General features: G+C 46.0%; 1 protein-coding gene across 2 annotated transcripts in view; it reads left to right on the top strand.

The window, feature by feature from the left end:
• Positions 1-18522, top strand: part of PAPPA (pappalysin 1) — a 181723-nt gene that overhangs the window by 103073 nt on the left and 60128 nt on the right. For both annotated transcript variants that reach the window (XM_032708046.1, XM_032708045.1), the window contains exon 10: positions 2005-2201. In XM_032708046.1, the coding sequence (XP_032563937.1) occupies positions 2005-2201 (197 nt within the window). The remainder of the gene's footprint in view (positions 1-2004; positions 2202-18522) is intronic.

The following is an 18522-nucleotide window of genomic DNA, read 5'->3' as shown; positions in this document are numbered from 1 at the left end:
CCCAGAGCCTTGATATGGGTCTGCAGAGAGAGGAGCAGAACGAGAGAGGCAGAAGGACAGGGTGAGGGAACCAGGAGTTTGCCTCCATGGCCATCACAGTGACACACCTGCTCTGCCCCTTCCTTGAGCTGGTCAGACACAGAGCATGGCTCTCCCAGGGATGAATGAGCCCTGCTGGTGTAGCACTGTGCCAGCATCAACAGGCCCTGCAGGGAACCAAGGTGTGCTACAGGGATGTCCAGGGTGCACAGGGATGTCCCAGCTGGGGCTCTCAGACCAGTTCAAGCAAACATTCCCAGCTGGATTGGTATCAGAGGAGCAGCAGCAGGGCCCTGCTGGTTCAGGGCTGTTGGGCTCTCAGGCTGTGGGAGGAGGCAGGACAGCAGGGCCAGGGGGCCAGCCCTGCTTGGTTGCCTTAGGGCCCATCTGCACATCCCCCCGGCCACCCCGGGGAGCCATTGTCATCCCCTGTCTGTGAGCACTGTCCCCAGCACTCCTCCTCCAGGCTCTTCCAGGTGTGTGGTAGATGTTCGGTGGCTCCCAGACAAATGAAGATTTTAAGATGTGACATGTAGGGTCAGGAAGTTTGGCCACCCTGGGAATATTCGCTCAGGCACAGGGCTGCACTCATACAGCTGAAACATTTCCAGACATGTGCTGGCGCCTTTTTGCCAGCTCGGAGCACTGGCCCAGCAAATACACAGTTCCCTGCACTTATCCACGTACACAAGTTGTCCACAGAGGTTGTGATGAAATGAAACCATAATGACATTCTTCCCTGATAGACTTCTCTAGTCTTTCAAAGCCACACTCTCTTAAAGATGTGGAATATTGCACAGGAGGAAAAGGAGTGAAAGTCATTAAATAATTGAATAGCAATAAACCCATTTTTTTTGGCTCATGATGGTATTTCACTGTGTAAACCAGGAGGAAAAATAAACAGGGGATTTAGGAGTTTAGAAGTAGCTCAAAATTGAGCAGCCATCAGATTTTCTGACACCTAGCTCGAGATAGTCCAATACTACTGACAGGATTCTCCTTAGGGATCATGTCCATCAGCCCAGCTAGCAGCTCTGGCTAATTTCCTACCCTTTTTTCAACAGGCTTATTTGCCAGACAAAAATACAACAGGCTGTCAGAACTGGATACCTCTGGGGACTGGCAATGATAATACAATACAAAATAGGATACCAACAGGTCAAAGGTTTCCATTTCACAGAGTACTCTAATAACTGAAAGTCGTTATTGCTATGCAGTCTGTTTGAAAAGAGGAGATGGATCTCAGTTCAGTTTTTAATGGGCCGGTGCTACAGAAACAACCTCAAAAATTTGGCATCTTTGTTGGCAGTCTCATTAGAGAAGCCACAGAATAAATGGACAAGGATAATAAAGTCTCCTGCTGCTTTTGATCCTTTCAGGTCAAATCTGAGTCATGTTGGTTGAAGCTGTGTGTGTATGTGGCAAGATTACCCCTCACACTTCGTATAGTGTATCTACTTTGGATAAACAGATCTGTTTGGCCCTTTGGTCACTACAACTGTCAGCTTGGCAGTTTTCACAATCCCTACAGTCACGGTTGCTGTTGTTGTTTATTTGCAGATATCTTTAAAAAACAAAAAGGGAAACATTGTAGACCAAACCCTCCCCTGGCGTTTTTCCATCCAAGCTGGTGGAATTATGCCAACACCCACATTGTCTCTCTATGTATTTTCTGTCTCTGCTTTCTTCTGTCTCCATCCTTTTAAAAGGAGAGAGATGAAAATAAGCAGAATATCCTTAAGATTGGGAAATATCTTGAGGGAATTACCCAATACAAAAGTTGACTATTGTTGGTTGGCTTTTTTGCAGTCACCTTGCTATGGCCTGGAAGTGACCAATGCTCCCACTTCCCAGTGACCTGATCCAGCACATACACGACCACTGATGGTATCAGTTCCTGGCAACTACACTGCAGGTATGTGTAGCCAGTCCTTTGTGATTCTCCCTCTCTGCTTTCCCCTGCAGATGAACCCAGCAGGTGCTATTTCCACGATGGTGATGGAGTGTGTGAGGAATTTGAGCAGATGACCAGCATCAAAGACTGTGGCGTTTACACCCCCAAAGGCTTCCTCGATCAATGGGCTTCCAACGTCTCCGTCTCGCATCACAGTGACCAGCAGTGCCCAGGATGGGTGGTCATCGGTCAGCCAGCAGCCACCCAGGTAAGGAAAGCATGTTCCCTTTCCTCTCCTGGAAGGGGAAGTCCACCAAGGAGCAGTGTTCTTGGGTGTAGCTCAGTGGTCAGCATTCATGGGTGCTCCTTCACCAAGGAAGGCCCTTGACAGCAGTTTCCCTCTTTCTGAGCCTGATTAATAGTGATGAATCGAAATTCAGTTCCAACCATCCAACTAGAACTGGCTCAAGTTGTGGCCTTCTTGATTCAACAAGTTGTGTAGGAGTCACCTCAACCAACCATCACCACCTAAAAGACAGATGGGCTCTCCACAGTGTCTGCAGGGTATGATCCTGTGGCGATGAGTTCTGAGGGCTAATGCTGAATAATACAAAAGTGTGTTCTTTTTTTTTTTATAGTTTTGTGTTTTCTGCCTCCCAGTTTCATAAAAGCACTCTATTGTTCTATTCTGAGAAAGGTCTCCTCCATTCCCAAAGACATTCATTAGCTTTAACCCCCTTCTCCCGTGTCTTCTTTGTAACATAAATAGCTCCAGTTACCATAACTTTACCTTTTGTCTCTCTGAGAGAATTAGATCCAAATGAGTTCAAAAAGACCTCAGATAAACGCCTGGAAAACAGAGCTGTACAAGATGCAGATGCAACAGTCCAGATACAACCTCACTTGAGAAAACTCACATTGCTTATTAGTTTTTTAGAGAATAAAGCAGGGAAAGGATATTCATATATAAGAACTGCTTCATATATTCCTCCTTCAGCACCCACCGTTGACCCTTGCTAGAGACAGAGCATTTATCACAGTAATCAACTTAGGTTCACTTCTGGTAGGATGCAGAAAAGTTGTTCTGAGAGTCTGATTATCCAGGAGGTGTCTTGAGTGGGCAGTGCAGAGAGGAGTGCCGTGTCACAGATATGTCAAGCAGATTTCTCCATGGATAGTAAACTCTAAGCTTTTCCAGTTGGCTTGCAAGAGAAAACATCTTTATGCAAGAGAATTGGCCTTGTTCACATTGCACAAGTCTGTAACAAATTAATGACCAGGTCAGTTCTGAATGCACAAAGCGTGGTCAGCTGGCGTAGTATCAAGACAGAATCTCGAGCCCAGTGTTGCCTTTTTGTCACGGTCTCATTTATTATTTCACACTATAAAGGGAACTTTCCTCTGGACCCCTACCAGTGCCTTCATAACTTCTTTCTCCTTCGAGCTCCCTGTGCTGCAGTGCAGGCCAAAGAGCAGTGTCTCCAGTTCAGGTGCTGCTTTTTGGGCACGTCCCCAGCCACTCCATCAGAGAGCTGCCCTGATTTTGTCTGATGCACTGGTAGGAACTCAGCCACTCCACTCAGTAGGTAACATATGGTCCTGTGGTGGAAAAACCACCACCCAGCACACACACAGCAGAAAGCCCTGCTGTGTAGCCACAACTCAGGCGTGTTTGTTGTACCCAGATGAGATGAAGTTGTCACAGCCTTGTTAAAAAAAAAAAAAAAAAGGCAAAAAAGCTGTTGTATTTATAGGCAGAGCACTAACATATCACACACTGGCAGAGTGAATGGGAACATGCCTCCTCTTATTGCCTGGCCCCCAGGGAGATAACAGTGGGCTATTTACTTCCAGCAAAAGGAATTTTTGCTTTAGCTCAGCTGGTCCCATTACACCAGTTTGAGTGCATGGGGCTCATTGACCTTTTTAATCATATATGTTGAGAAAGTCTTTGTTTTCCCCAGGAAGAAGACAGGCTTGCTGGCTTGGGAAAGCACCTGACTTGTCACTCCAAAGGGGTTAGGTGGGGCAGCAGGTCATCAGTCTGTTAGCTAGAGGAGATGAAAATTAACCTAAGATCTCCTCTAATCACTGCATGTAATGATCACTGGTGTGTAAACATGTTTGGCTTCATTATCTGCACAAGCACTGAGCCTTAGGGGTTTTCTGCATTGATGAAAGGAGCACCTTTCCTCACCCAGATACCTTTCAGAGTAGGTTGTGTTGGTCTTGTGCAAACTTTTCATGTTGTTGCTGGGTAGCTTCCTGATTAATCAGAGTGGTATTTGTGTTGGCTCCTCATCAGGAATGCCATGAAAGATATGTTTGAGTGCAGTGCACAGCAATATACAGAATACATAAGCTGCCTGTTGTTGGCCATCCCCATTTCTCATAATTGCCCCAGCGCTCTTTAAATGTTTTAAAGGTGCTTTAAAACATTTTTAGCATGCTCTGACTTAAAATGGTTCTCATCCTTAGATATCTCAGCACTTGTTTCTCTGCACAACTGTCATAGTTTTGTCAAGGTGTTTTCTGAGGGGTTTGCAAGGCAGGTTGGTTGGTTGTTGTGGGGTGTCTCAGCAATATCTGCCTCTGTGTGCTTGTTTACTGCTGGAGGATTGTTGATGAGCACAAGCTGGAGTCTTTTGTTATTGTAGGGTTGCTTCTGTGACCTGTTTGCTTAGTTCAGTGAAGATATTGCCCATTTCTGCAGTTGTTTCTTCCTTAGATGCCCACACTGGGTTATTAGTTTGAGGTGGATCTTCCATCACTTATTAGTGTGAGGCTACCAAATGGCAACATACTAAGGGAGATAAAAGAGAAAGCTCACGGTATAAGATTTGTTTAGAACAACAGAATGCTTACAAAGAATGACACAGTCTTGGCAAAGAGATACAGATTTGAAAAATGGAAAGGTCAGACAGCCCCCCTTTAAACAATCGCGCTTTCTGCAGAAGCAAGACTGAGGGACAGCCACTTCTACTTTTTCTGGCAGCCACCCTTCAGTGCTGATTAAGAAATATTCTCAGTACTGACAGCATCATATTCAGAGCCAAAGAGGGCCACTCAGCAACACTGTGCCAGCACAGAAGTGCGAGCACCAGTGCAGGGCATTTCTGCAGTTGGATTCCAATCTGGAATCGTCTGCAGACCTGGAAGCAGATGCTGCTCAGTACCTGTTGTCAAGGGCAGGAGGAATTCAGCAATAAGGGCTCTGCACACTCTTGAGCCGCTTTTTTTCCCACTGCTTCTGCTGGGAGTTTGTAAAGAGCCTCTCCTTGTGTTTGAAATACCGTCAGTGTTGATGTGCAGAGCAAAGGCAGGTGGGTGCAGACCAACCACAGGAGGCTGGAGATGCCATTTCTCCTTTCCTCCTCTCCTGCTTTTGGAGAACTGATTCAGCTGCAGTTTCCTTTTGGGTCTTCACAATAGAGATTATATAGGAAGGGACTAAGGGACCTGATTCCTGATCTTGTTATTCCTGTCACAGCAATGTGTGCTCAGGACTTGGAAATTGGTTTGTGGGTTGGTAATTTAGAGGGCCAGTTCCTCAGGAACTGTCTTTTGTTGTGTTTCCTCCCAGCTGTGCAGTTGTTTAGAACAAGTAACCATATATATGTATAAAATATATATATATAAAGTATATTTTTCTCCCTATGTCATTGTTTGAGCTTGGATTTCCACGAAAAAGCTGCACAGCTCAGGCACAGTTAACCAAAGAGGGACTCTTTCCCAAGGCTGCTGGGCACAGACAGATCCTGGGATTTGCTTTCATTCCCGGACTAAAGAACACACCCTGTTCTCCTCTGGGTACCCCACAGGGGCTTCTATGGAGTAAGATGTTGTGGAAGAGGATTCTTATTACATCTTTCCCACAAACAGAGGCCCCCCTCCTGCCCCTGTTACAGTTCCCACAATTGCACTCATCCAGACTCACTGCAACAAACCTTCCACCAGCAGCAGAAAGATGTCTAGAATTGCAGTATGTCTGGAAGAGCCCACAAAAGGAAAAGAAAGGAGCACAAAAGTATTCTGAATACTAAAAGAAATAACATGGTAGAGCAAGGGCTCCAAGAGCGGTAAGAAAATACCATAAGAAAATTGAAGAGAAAGATGATGAAGTTCTCTGCCATGGAGTTTTATTCTGTCTAATAAATATAAAGCCGAAGATAATTCCCCAAAGATAGAGCAAAGCCAGCAAATAGAGTACTCTTGAACAGGAGTGGGAAGAGAGGAAACCTGCAACTTTTAATGGAGAAGCCATTCCTTCCCTTTGGGGTGATCTTGCTGAGAAGAGGGAGGGTGTCTGTCTGTCGGCTCTGCAAGTGGCCCTTTTTGAACTCCCCAATTCACAGCCAAGTCCTGTTGCTCTTCAACGGTAAGAGTTTTGTTGTGGTTGGAGGGATGAAAAAATCCCCTTTTCTAATAAGATGATTTGCTTTGCAAATGTCTTTGTTATTTATAGCCGAGCCAGACTTTGAACCACTAAGCTCTGGAGGATGAGGGCAGAATCCCACTAAGAAAAACCATTAATGGAGGAACCATGAGTGAGCAGAGACCAGTTCTGGAAAAAGTTGAACTGGACACTGTGCACAGGCTGTCAGAAGAGGAATGTAGGTCTGCTGTACACGGGTGAGCTCATTTCCAGTACTGGCTGATCCACCAAAGGGCTTCAGCTTAGGTTACAGAGTCTCCAAGTCTAAAGTTAGTTCAAGGGGTCCAAAACTTTGTCTTCATTTCCCCTGGAAACTACAGACCAGCCAATTTGGGTTTTTGCCTGAAGGCTGGAGAGTTGCATCACGGGCCTGGCTCTGACTGTCAGGCAAATTCAGGCTGGAATTCTCCTGCCTTGGATTAAGTGATGATATTTTTCATATTTTTTTCAGTGTACAGTGATTAATTAAGCCTTATCACAGCCACACTGCTTGATTTCTGTTCTGTTTAATGGAGGTGGAAACCAGAGCACAGAAAGGTAAAGCTACTGTTTGAGGATTAGACCTCAATATCCTTCAGAGATGTTGCAGGCACTGGGCATTACTGAGCCTAAACCTCCCCAGCACCAGGAAGTTCAGGATGTCTTGAAAGGGAAATGTTCATATCTTGGATAAAAAGGAAACTGTTCAGGGCCTGCTGAGAGTTGCTGCCTGGGAGCAGAGACCTAGAAGGGGTTTGGAGTCAATAAATCTGCATTTTAGCTCTGTCATCCCCTCACATCATCCCGTTTGTGAATTAATCAGGCTTTATCCTAGCACAGTTTGGCTGTTCGTTCCCAGCACAAAGGACTGAAAAACTGTCCCACCAACTCCTTGCTTTAATGACTTGCTTCCCACCTGTCTTCCTGGGAAAGCTGGATTTTGCACCCTGTCTTCCAAAGGAATTCCACTGGTCTTTATTCACATGTTTTCCTTGCTGCTCTGCCTTGCTGGAGGAGGGGGTCCCTGTGAAGGGTCCACACCAAGGTGAGGGATGCTGCAAAGATGTGTGCTAACATCAGTGCTGGGACTCAGGAGTGATTTCAGTGTTCTGGGGTGGTCTCTCAAGCTAAGTAAAATTATAAGTGGGATTTCTAGGTAGGTTGGCTTGAAAAAGACTCATTGGTAGACAGATGGCTGAGGAAGAGCATTACCTTTAAAGTCAATTCAGAGCTGTCTGGAGGGAAGGGGATCCTGCCCATCACCTGGCTGCCTGTTACAGACAGGGCTTCCCTCCCTTGCACCCCTCCATCCCCATGTCTTCCAGTGCTCCTCTGCTCCTGGCAGTAGTAAAGCTCAGACCCCATGGCTGGTGTCGTAGCCTCTGGCTCATCTGTGTAAGGGGAGGACAGAGAGAACACAATGAGATGTCAGAGGAGATTCCAAGCAATTTTACCAAACACTCAAGGGATGTTTTTTTTTTTAGTTTCCACTCCCCCCTTCCCCCCCCCTACTTTTTAGAATAATTTTTCAAGAACACATATGCAAGTCATCTAAGGGAAACAGAACAGTGAGTACCAGGGGCTGGTACACTGTGTTCCCTTTGTGTACTGTAGAGAAAATAGATAAAAGAAACAAAGAATGATGCAGAGAGCAAAGCAGCCATCAGTACTCTCAGAGAGGTTCAATCTGACTTTTGCAGAGATGAAGGTCAAACCAAAAATCCTCAGGTGCCGGAAATTGGTCCCATCTTCCTAGAACTGGGAGACATTTACCACTAATGAAAGGAGATCAGAATTCCATGCCATTATTTGTTTCTAGAAGCAAGAAGAAAGGCAAGAAAGGAATATTGTCTTGGACAGTAATAAGGATTATGTGCTTCTTTGGGAAGTAAATCACCACTCATGATCATATCTGCTGTACACCCAGCCACCCACCCAGATTCCAGGCGGGAACAAGAAAAGAGCTTGGCCCCCCCTGGCACCAGCGAGCCGGGAAGCCGGACCCCCCGACAGCAGCAGTGCTCATTAACATGCACTCCTCTGAAAGGAGACCCCCCTCCTCGGCCCTTGCCCCTCAACCTGCCAGTCTCTCTGTCTGCTGCCGCTGCTCACAAGCCTTTAGATGCAGAGCATGTCCAGCTGTAAGCGTGGGATAGCTCCCCTGCATCCCATCCGGGTTGTTTGTCTTGGGTCCCTCTCCATTCAGAGCGGAATGATTTTGCATAAATGCACCGACACGTCTGCTTTGTTCCTGCACGGAGGGTTCTCGGCTTTTCTCATCCCACCCCCGCCCCGGCCCTCTTCTCCCTACTCCCTGGCATGTGTCTTCACCAGCTTTTCCATGATTTCCCTGTGCAACAGCAAATAAACCTGCCTGAAGCAGTGCCAGGCGATCCGGGGCAGCTGAAAACACCCAGATAGATCTAAACCAAGCGATCGGAAGGAGGGGATGGAAAAGAGTGCAAGAGCAAAGCCATAATGGCCTTTACTATGTAATTTGGTTTCATGTTCTGCGCAAGAAAACATGTCAAATATGTAAACAGCTCACCAGGGTTGTAATGTAGCTACAAAGCCACGGATATACAGGCAGGCAGGGTGCTGTTCTCCAGCAGAATGGAATGCCATCCCCAAAACCACACGATCATTTCTTTAAGCTGAAAGTAAACTTTCTCATGCCAGGAGCAAAGAATTTATTTTTTCTTTTAGAGGAAGGATTGTCTGCTTGTTCAGAGTACCATAGGCATCTTAGCCCACATTAGAGACCTCGTTAGAGACTCGTACTTGGAATGCCAATGAATTTTAGGGTGTCCATCTTGAGATGTCTCTAAAAGGAATGGGTTTTGGTGACCCAGCACTGTCCTGAAAGTCTCTTGAGTCAACCCCTCTGTCCCCACCTGGAAATAAGTATCTGCTTTAAAAATAATTTAAAAAACCACAACCAAACAAAAAGCCAAACTGAAGACTATTTGGATAAATTCTTGAGCTGCTTCAAGTCTCTGAATTGTGCTGCCTTGGTTGGAGCTGTAGCTGTTGAAGAACCCCACATCCGCCATCCCTCCTCACTTTTGGAAGTACTGCCTGTGGAGCTGGAGCATCACTGAGGTCATTTCAGTGGGGAATCTGATAAGAAGCCGTGATTCACCCTGCTAATTCAAATTCACATCTGGTAAGTGGCCCAGCTCCCTGTGCTATCAGCAGGAGTCTCCTGGGGACTGGGTTTCCACCATCGCCTCAGGGTCCGGCTGCGAGCTGCAACGTGTGCCAGGAAACAGTTTTTCTGCGTGATCAGTGCTATTATCTGTCCCCACATGTACCTCCTCACTGGGAGAAGCCCTCATTTCAGGAGAACATCAAGTTCTGCTCAGCCATTTTCGTCACTGGGCCAAAATCCCTACACTTAGCACTTCAGGCAGGGAACCTTATTTTTCCATTTTTTGATAATTAACCCTTGCATCATCACATGCAGAGAAGACAAGTTTCTCTTCAGAGAGGACGTGAAGCACAGGGCAGAGATCACCCTCTTCCCACCTTTCTCCATCCAAATACCTTTGAAACATCTGCCCTTCTAGCAGAGCTGCTCTGCTCCTGTGTCCTGCACTGTGTGCATGCTGTGACTGTCCCAGCTGGAAAAGGAAAGCCTCGATCCATGGAAATTTACCTGTTTCCCAGTGGTTGTTTATGATGAGAAAGGCTGAGCCTGGACTGCTGTGAGTTCCTGCATCCCCTCTTTCAGATGATGCTCATACTTTAATCCCTCCAGTAACTTCTTCTGAGAGCAACTCCTGTGAGCTCCCATTCTAACCTGGGACATCAAGGATTAAATGCTCCAAGTCTTTGCACTTAATTTGATGAAGTTTGAGATTTATCAGAGCAAGCAGGGCTGTTCCAATGTTAGAGGGAACTGACAGGCTTCCCCAAACAAGCCTTTGCTTGGGTGGAGATGTGCACAGGCTGGAGGCAGCAGCTGGTGCTGCTCTATGGACTCTCCCTGGATGGTCCAGCTCATCCAGAGGGATTTGTTTGCACGATGGTTGTTCCATTACTCTGCAGTTTTGGTGGGAAAAGCCCAGTGAAGCAAAGGGAGCACCTTTTGATTTGCATACCACAATCTGTGTCTTCAGGTATTAACAAAAAAAAGCCAGAGGGTTTAATCTTGATTAATACAGGTTGGCACAGAGCTGATGAGTTGGATGGGAACTGAAAGGCTCTGCTGGCTGAGGTGTGACTGCTGTCAGCTCCCTGGAGCACATGGCAGCTCCTCCAGGCCTCCTGACACACTCCCAGGGAGCCTCTCTGCAGCCTTCCCTCTTGCTGTTAAATTCAGGGTCTCTTCCCAATGCATCATCTCCCTGGATGTATCCAATTAAGGCCTGTTGACAGCCCAGAGCAGACTTACACCCTTAGGATTAGAGGCATGTGCATGTCTTCATATAGGGAAGGACAACAAGGGGGTGTCTCGCTGGCGCACTGGGAGTGTGGTGGGGGAAGCTGAGCAGCTTGGAGAGGGAAAAGGAGCCAGGGAGAGGGAGATTTGCACCCTCAATTGTCCTTGCATGTGGAAAGGCTGTGTGCTGAGTGTTGCATGTGGTTTCCACAGCGTGTTTACATGGTCCATAACCCCAAACAAAGCCGAGAAGCACGACTTTAACTCTGGAAATAAAAGCGCTGGAAACCCCTGGTTTTCTGCACATGAGAAAGTTTTGTTCTTTAAACACACAGATGTTTTTAAATGAAAAATCACTCTTTTGACCTTTCCTGAATGTGATCATGTGGTCGGGGCTGACATTAACCACTGCACGGCTGTTTGCTTCAGCCGCAGGCGAAGCTTAGCGAGAGGTTTGCAGGGCTCAGGGTAGCACCTGCCTTGTCTCACATCTCTTGGAAGTGGCTCCTGTGCCCCATGAGCTTTCAGAGTGGTTCAGGGAGTTGTGGTAAGGTCAACAATACTTAGGGTCTACTCCTACCATGCTGGAAATGAAAGCATTGGGGTTTTTTTCCGTGCTTGATAGCTGAAAAAGACGGGGCTTAATTTTTTTTCCCCTATGTATCTCTCTTCCCATCAGGAATGTTGCCCGAGTGCTTCTAAGCATCTCTGTCCACCTCAGGCAGTGTGTTATCCTGACTGGGAACTCTTCATCGAGCCAAAGTTCTTTAGGGATTAGTTGTTGCTGCCTTTGGGCTTTTTCTACCTAGCTGTGTGTTTTCTTCCTCCAAGCAAGTTTATAGGACCAGCTTTGGGAAAGAAGGAGGAGATGTTACCAAGTGGATTGTACCAAGCCCAATCCTGCTTTGCCTTGAAGGAGTGCCAAACCAGCAAAAGTACAATGAATCTAATGAGTCAGACCCATGAATATAATACCAAAAATACATCTAAGATCCTCCTAAAACGTGGCACACGTTCTGCCTTTCACAGTTTGATTTTCTGATGCCAGCTGCTCCGGAATAAAACGCTCCAGTCAAAGGAAAAAACCAAAACCTTTAGCTTTTGCTCTACTCCTCAGTGGTGAAAGCTCATGGGATGGGATTGTTTTCCTTTGCTGCAGCACCCCACGGCCAGCCTTGGCTGTGCTGTAGTGGACCTGGCTGGTTCAAGTTAGAGACGGGCAGTTTGGGAACCTGAGTGTGCAGCCAACAATAATGTTCTGGCTCCCGTATTTGTTTAACCTCGCTCTCCAGTGGATGGATATACAGTCTGCTAAAGCACTTATCAGTCTATAATGCCTTCACACTTCTCTGAGCAGTAATGTGGAAGTTGTAGACAGGAGCTTTTGCTGCGGCTCGAAAATGCCTTTTAGCTCTAATGAGCCTGATATTTGCAGAACTGAAGGCATAAGGTCTTGTTTGGGTGCTGATGCTTGATCCTGTCTGTCTAGGCTGTTGAATTTGGGTGCTGTTCCTACTGGCAGATGTATTTGTGAATTTGAACATAATAGCAGAATGGAATTCAGGACTAATTCCAAGAATTCTGCCTCTGAGGTGAGACCTTAGCAGTGCTGGGGTGGGAGATGCTGTTGTTTGAGAGCAGCATCTTTATGTCCCTCTGCTGTGTTGAAGAAATAGCAGAGGTCTGAGAGGGAAAAACAGTGAAACATGGCAAATTGCTGGATTGCACTTCCATGTGCTTCACAGGAGACCGTGTTCTGCACTTGGAGCTATCCCTTGATTTCACATCCCCTCACTGTGTGTCACTGAAAGGCAAAAGAAGCAGGAGCGAGTGCAAATTGCACCCAGGAGCTCTGAATCCTGGGGTTTACTTGGGGGCTTGTGTAAGTGGGTTGATTTTTAAATCCCATCAGAACAATTATTTCTTCTTTTTCTGCCTCTGTTATTCTGTAGTTTCTGGCCCTGGCTTAGCCAGAGTCTTTGGTGTGATCCTTTGAACCGTGCAGAAATCATCTGGTTAGGGTTTTGTTGGAAAATCAAAACTCCATATTGTTTTTTTCCACGGGTCCAGCTAGCATCCTAGATATTTGATTACACCTGGCTGGCTGTCAAAGCCAATGTGAGTTTGGGATAGGGCCAGTCAGAACTGATTTACAGTTTTTTCAGGTATGCCATGTGAAGTTTATGGTTTGATGTGATTTTGATTTGAACTCACCGGTTTTAAATGAAGTTTGCTTTGAATCTGGAGATAACAGAAATTCAAAGGAAAGCTCAAAGAATGCGGGTCTGCATGATTTAAAAATGGAAATATATTGTTCATACCGACTCTTTGGAAGTGAAATAACTGCATTTTTTGAGAAAGCTGAAGTTAATAACACACATTGAATACACATGCAATCTGGGCCATCATTTAATGGAAATCCCTGTAGCTCCTATTTGCTTGCCTCGAACTAAACCAACTTATATGACAAAATGAAATAGCCCTTGCAGCTCTTACTCATTTCTGAATCACAGCCCTGTATTACATCCAAAACTCTACCCGAGGAAATTTCCCTTTGGAAATGAACACTACCATTTTTATTGTAAAGTAGAGGAATTTATCATTGAGGAATTTATCATCGAGGAATTTATCTTCATGTCACGTTGCAGACAAACTATTGATGCCATGTTCTGTGGTGTTGTCATACACAGAAAGGTCACTTTCCAATTATTAAAAAAATCCAGCCAAATCTTCAGCTTAAAACTGGGGCTCTGTGCTAAGAAAGCTGTAATAACATGCTAATTGAGTACTAAGCCTGCAAGGTCCAGACACGTGGGCTGCTCCAGGTTCAAAGTGGACCTGGCTGGGCTGAGACTGGACATAACAACTGGCAGTGGGGCTTTATTTCATCCTGCAGGAGATGTAAGCTGCTTCCCAATCCCACAGCCAAATCCTGTTCTTCATTACACGGGGAAAATTGACAGATGAGATTTCCTCTTACTCCTGAGCCAACTGGATCTGGGAGCAATATAGCATCAGTGTGTTACCCCAGGAGTTTCATCAGCTTTCAGTTAGTTGATAAAGCTTTTTCTATGGATCACCTGCCTTCATTCCTTTGTCCTGGAGCAGGACACGCTGCAGTTTTCCATCTTTTGCCATCAGACCTTTAAGCACCCCAATGAAAACAGGCAAAAGCTGAGAAAGAGCACAAAACTTAGTAAAACCATGTTATCAGACCCAGAGGACAAGGAGAAGTTTGGGGTAGAAGCTGCAGTTGATGAGCATCAGAGGTGAGGGAAAGTTGCTACTGGGGAAGAAGCAGTAGGATTTTAGGTAAGGCAACTGTTAAAAGGGGGAGGGCACAGCTTTACCTCATCATTTTATGCTTAAAATCTATGCTGCTGAATCTTGGATTCGGTTTTGGGTTTTTTATTTTATTTTCTGCAACAGGGTATTTCAAATTCATTGTTAGTGCATATAAAAATTAATATATGTACCAATTTGGAAAAAAAAAAACCCAAACCAAAAACCTTTGAAGGTTTTCCTTAGGTCTTAGAGACCAACCTGGAATGATCCAATGCTGACTTTCATAGTTGGGCAGACAACTGTAGACTCAAATCTTCTGATGGGATAAATCAAGAACACTGATAAAGACACTAGTCCTAAAGCGTTTCTGGCCAGAACCTTGAAGAAAACCCAGACCAGAACTCCTGGTGCCCCTTGAGCAAGCCTGTGTGTACAATTTCCATCTGAGCTTTGTGGGTTTGAAATGGTCACAGAAACTGGCTGATTTTTGAGGTGTTTGTTGGATCCCAAATGGTGGCCTTTTTAATGGTTCGGTGCCCACTAATGTGGGCAGTTTAATTTTTCTGTAACTCCAACCCAGTTCCCAGACTAAATGAGAAGAGCAGTGCAACAGCTTTCAAAACAGATTGGAGGTCTGTGCTGCAGTCGGCAAACTGGGTGGTGTCCATGTGGCAGTCAAGCTGCCTCACAATATTGGGCAATAAACAAGCAGGAACCTTTCTGATATTTAGCAACTGCACCATAGTTTCTCATCCTTGGGTAAGATTAACCTTAGGTCGGCAAGAACAATAACATATTTAAGAATAAAAGGTCTGGGTGACTGCCAGCCCCCTGGTCTGGCAATGGAGAAAGTTTTCATCTGTAAGGGATGTGTTAAAATGCTGCTTATGTCATGGTTGGGATTCTCTGGCATGTGTTGAGTTAAATATAAATAACATTCTGCAGAGCAGTCAGCTAAAAATTTTGGATTAATTAGGTTTCAGTATTACTGTTGAAGTCTGGTTTTTTAGCTGGATCCTCAAGCAACAGAAGATGTTCTGTTTGTGCCTCCACGGGTTTTTATCAGTCCATGAGCTTTTCTGTGCACTTGTGCAGCCTCACTCAGGATGCTGTATGCTCCACTGGGGGTTTTACCAATAGATCCTGTTCCTGCTTGCTCCTTGGCTGCTGTTTTGCAAACAGGACAGGGTTTAGCCCATTTCAACCCAGAAACTCCCTGTGTTGTGTGTCTGGGTGCAGAAGTGACAGCAACACAGTCCCCAGGAGAAAGGAGGGGGCAGAGACAGCATTTGGGGCACAATCACCACTTCCACCCTCCTCCCCAAAAAGGAGGATGCTCCCAAGTGCCCGACAGACCAGTGCTCATGATGACCCTTCTCAGCCAGACGTAGCTTGAAGACACGGTCTGGAGGAAGCCCCATGGTGGGACAGCAGATGGGATTTTGGGAGCAGACAGATCTGTGCGCTGGAGATTTGCTCTGTTTCCAGCCGCCCCTGGGCATGCAGACAGGCACGTCCACCCCAACCACGGTGTCAGCCCTGTGCCAGAGCTGAGCAGGGCAGCATCCTTGGCTGAGGAGCAGCTTTGCCTGTCTGCATTTAGAATTATTTTGATGTTACAATGACGAGAACCACCAGTGTGTGCTGAGCCTGCAGTGCCTGGCTGTGCTCGCTCGAAGGGGAGGTCAGAGTGGGATGGTATCAGTTTGTATTTAACCCACTCCTGTGGGGAGGGGTATCCTCACACCTGTATGTGGCTGTTTGTGCCTTCTCTTTGTAACATCTGAGCAACTTTTTGTGCCTAATACCCTCAACATACCTGTGTGACATGGGGGAATATCATCCTTGCCTTACAGGTGGAGAGCTCAGTATTGGAGAAGCCAAGTGCTGCCCACAAGGCTGTCCTGGGGCCATGCACTGGGCACAGTCAGGCTGGAACCTATTCCCATGCCCAGTCCACAGGACTGATCCTTAACCTGGAGTTCAGCTGCAGCAGGAGCCTGTCAACCCAGCTTCACTTTGCCTGAAGTCATGGGATGGCTGGGAATCATTCACAAGGGCGCCTTCCAAAATTTGCTCTTTAGCAAATTTTCCCATATTACTTTGAAGGAAATGGAGCTGATTGCAATAGTAAATGTGTTTTAGATGTGGCAAAAAACTAAGTGCTCCCAATATATCACTTTTCCCTTTCTGCTGACACATTCCTCGGTCCCCTTGAGTAAGAAGAGGAAAACAGGAGAGGCGGTTTGAAGAACGTGGCGTGCCTGTGATTGACAGGGGGTTGTATAAATCAGTCAAAGGGAAACCTCCAGGCATTCCCTCTTGTGGGAAGATCCCACAGTGCTCTCTGGCCTTGATCGTTCTGTCTCTCGATGTTTGTGTACAGAATGTGTGGGTGGGAGACGAGCTGGATTTGAACCTCTGAGAGGAACAGACATCAGCTCCTTTAATTGAAAGCAGCTTCCTAGGGAGGGGTATGACATGGGCTTCCAGTAACTAGACACAAATAGTCCTCGCATACTTTGGAGCACATACTAAGCTCCTGTGGATCCCATTGCTCTGTGGGTCTGAGAATCTGGATAAGCCCCAGTGAGTGAAGTTTGGAGTCCTGTGTGATGCCGTCATTCTTCAAAGCAAATACTTTAGAGCTTGGTAACACCCTGAAACGAGAAGTATGTCTATCTGTTCTTCCCTCCACAGCTGTCAGGTGCCTTAGCTGCTGGTTTGCATCACTGTACCAAATTGGAGAGTGCATTAGGAAATAATTTATTTCTTATAAGTGTGAATTCCTATGAATAGCTGTGAGAAGAGATGATGTTGTCTTCCAGGCCATTGGAACTTTTAGCTTAAAAGTGGTGGTACTGCAGTAATCATAAAATCATTCAGTTTAGAAAAGACCTCTAGGATCACTGAGTCCAACCATTAACCTAAATAATATGGGCCTTCAGGCTGCTGCCACATTCTAGGGATGCCTCAAAGGCAGAGGTGTGACAAACACTCCCAGCAGACAGTTCTCAGACTTGGCAGTGATGGTGTGACACTCATAGCCTGGGTAGAGTCGAAGTGGGGATGTATTTACCATGTGTGTTAGAGCCTGTTGGGATGGTGGAGGCTGCAGGTGACAGGGACTGTTTATCCACTCAGATTGTTATTGCAGAATCTTCAAGAACTTTTTTGCCATTAGCTAAGTTCACTAGCTGACAGCTAGTGCAGAAGAGGCTCTTGTAGCCACTCATCTCAGTTAGACTTCTCCCACACTTCTCAATTATACTCTTCTAAAAGAACCTTTTACCCCAGGACCACTTTGAACCACTTGTCTGGGTAGCGATGGCTCAGCCTCAGCAGGGGGAAGCTTATCTAACCTGTTCAAACCAGGCCAGTCTGACAGTCCACACACCTCAGCTCACGTGGCTCAAACACAGGCTTCTTTATGCAATGGCCAGATTTTTGCTAATATTCCCAGGCAGAAGCAGAAAGTGCTGGAGTTCACACACGCACACAAATCAAACAAGGCATTTTAAAGTTATCAGAGACTTCCAACCCACCTCAGCGGGGGTTTATTTTGGGTTTGATTCAAACTTTTGGTGAAGGTCTGGGTGATTTCTTCATACAGGTTTTCACTCACCCGTTAAGTGGCACTTAAAAAGCACCGAACGTTTCTTTCAGCCACCTCTTTGGACCAATGGAGCAGGAGGAGATGTAAGAATAAGAACAAAATCATATAAAAGTAATGAGACCTTTGTTCATGTCAAAGAGCTCTCTGACCATATAAATTGCAGATGTGGGTAAGATAAATTCTCTAGCTGGAGAGGTATTAAAATAAAAACCATGCTCCCAACAAGAGACGGGCTGCTGAAAGCGCAAGAAGGGAGAGTTGCGAAATGGTACATGTCGAATTGCTGGCCTGGATTTCAAATGCCAAAGATAGTTTATGTAAAGCCTTGCTCTGCTGTAAAATGTAACAGTATCCACTGGCTAGCCTCAATGAAGCTTGGTCCCAGTTGTTTCAAAAAATAAATAAACTAAAAATCTTCTTCCAGCCCATTAAAGCTGATTTATGTTTTGCCCATAGATTCCTCTGTACTGGATCTTGAGGGACTCAGATTATAGAGGGGATTACCTCACTTTTAGCCAATCTGGTTTCTCATTCCCAGGCATCCCAGGCTCTCTTTGCACTGCCCAGACTTTGCCTGCCGAGACCAAGAGGGCATTTCCATCCAGAGTTATTGAGTGGACACAGGATTTTGAACGGTCAAAAGCATCTCTGTTAATTCTCCTGTTTCACCTCAGGGTTTTCTCTTTGGTTTAATAATCAGAGGAATTGATTAGAGGAACAGTTTTACTGAGAGCCCGTCACCACCTGGTTGCTCAGTTCAGGCTCTGGTCTTGGAAAGAAAATTAAAAGTGTCCCCCAGACAACATAATTCCCAGCCCAGGTGGTCTGTGGGATCCATCCTAGGCTGTCCTGTGGCCAGCACAGGTGCTGGGGATGGTTTGGCCTCTTGG

This window comes from Chiroxiphia lanceolata, chromosome 21, assembly GCF_009829145.1.
Source record: "Chiroxiphia lanceolata isolate bChiLan1 chromosome 21, bChiLan1.pri, whole genome shotgun sequence".
NCBI lineage: Eukaryota > Metazoa > Chordata > Aves > Passeriformes > Pipridae > Chiroxiphia > Chiroxiphia lanceolata.
This window is presented reverse-complemented; position numbering and strand designations above follow the sequence as displayed.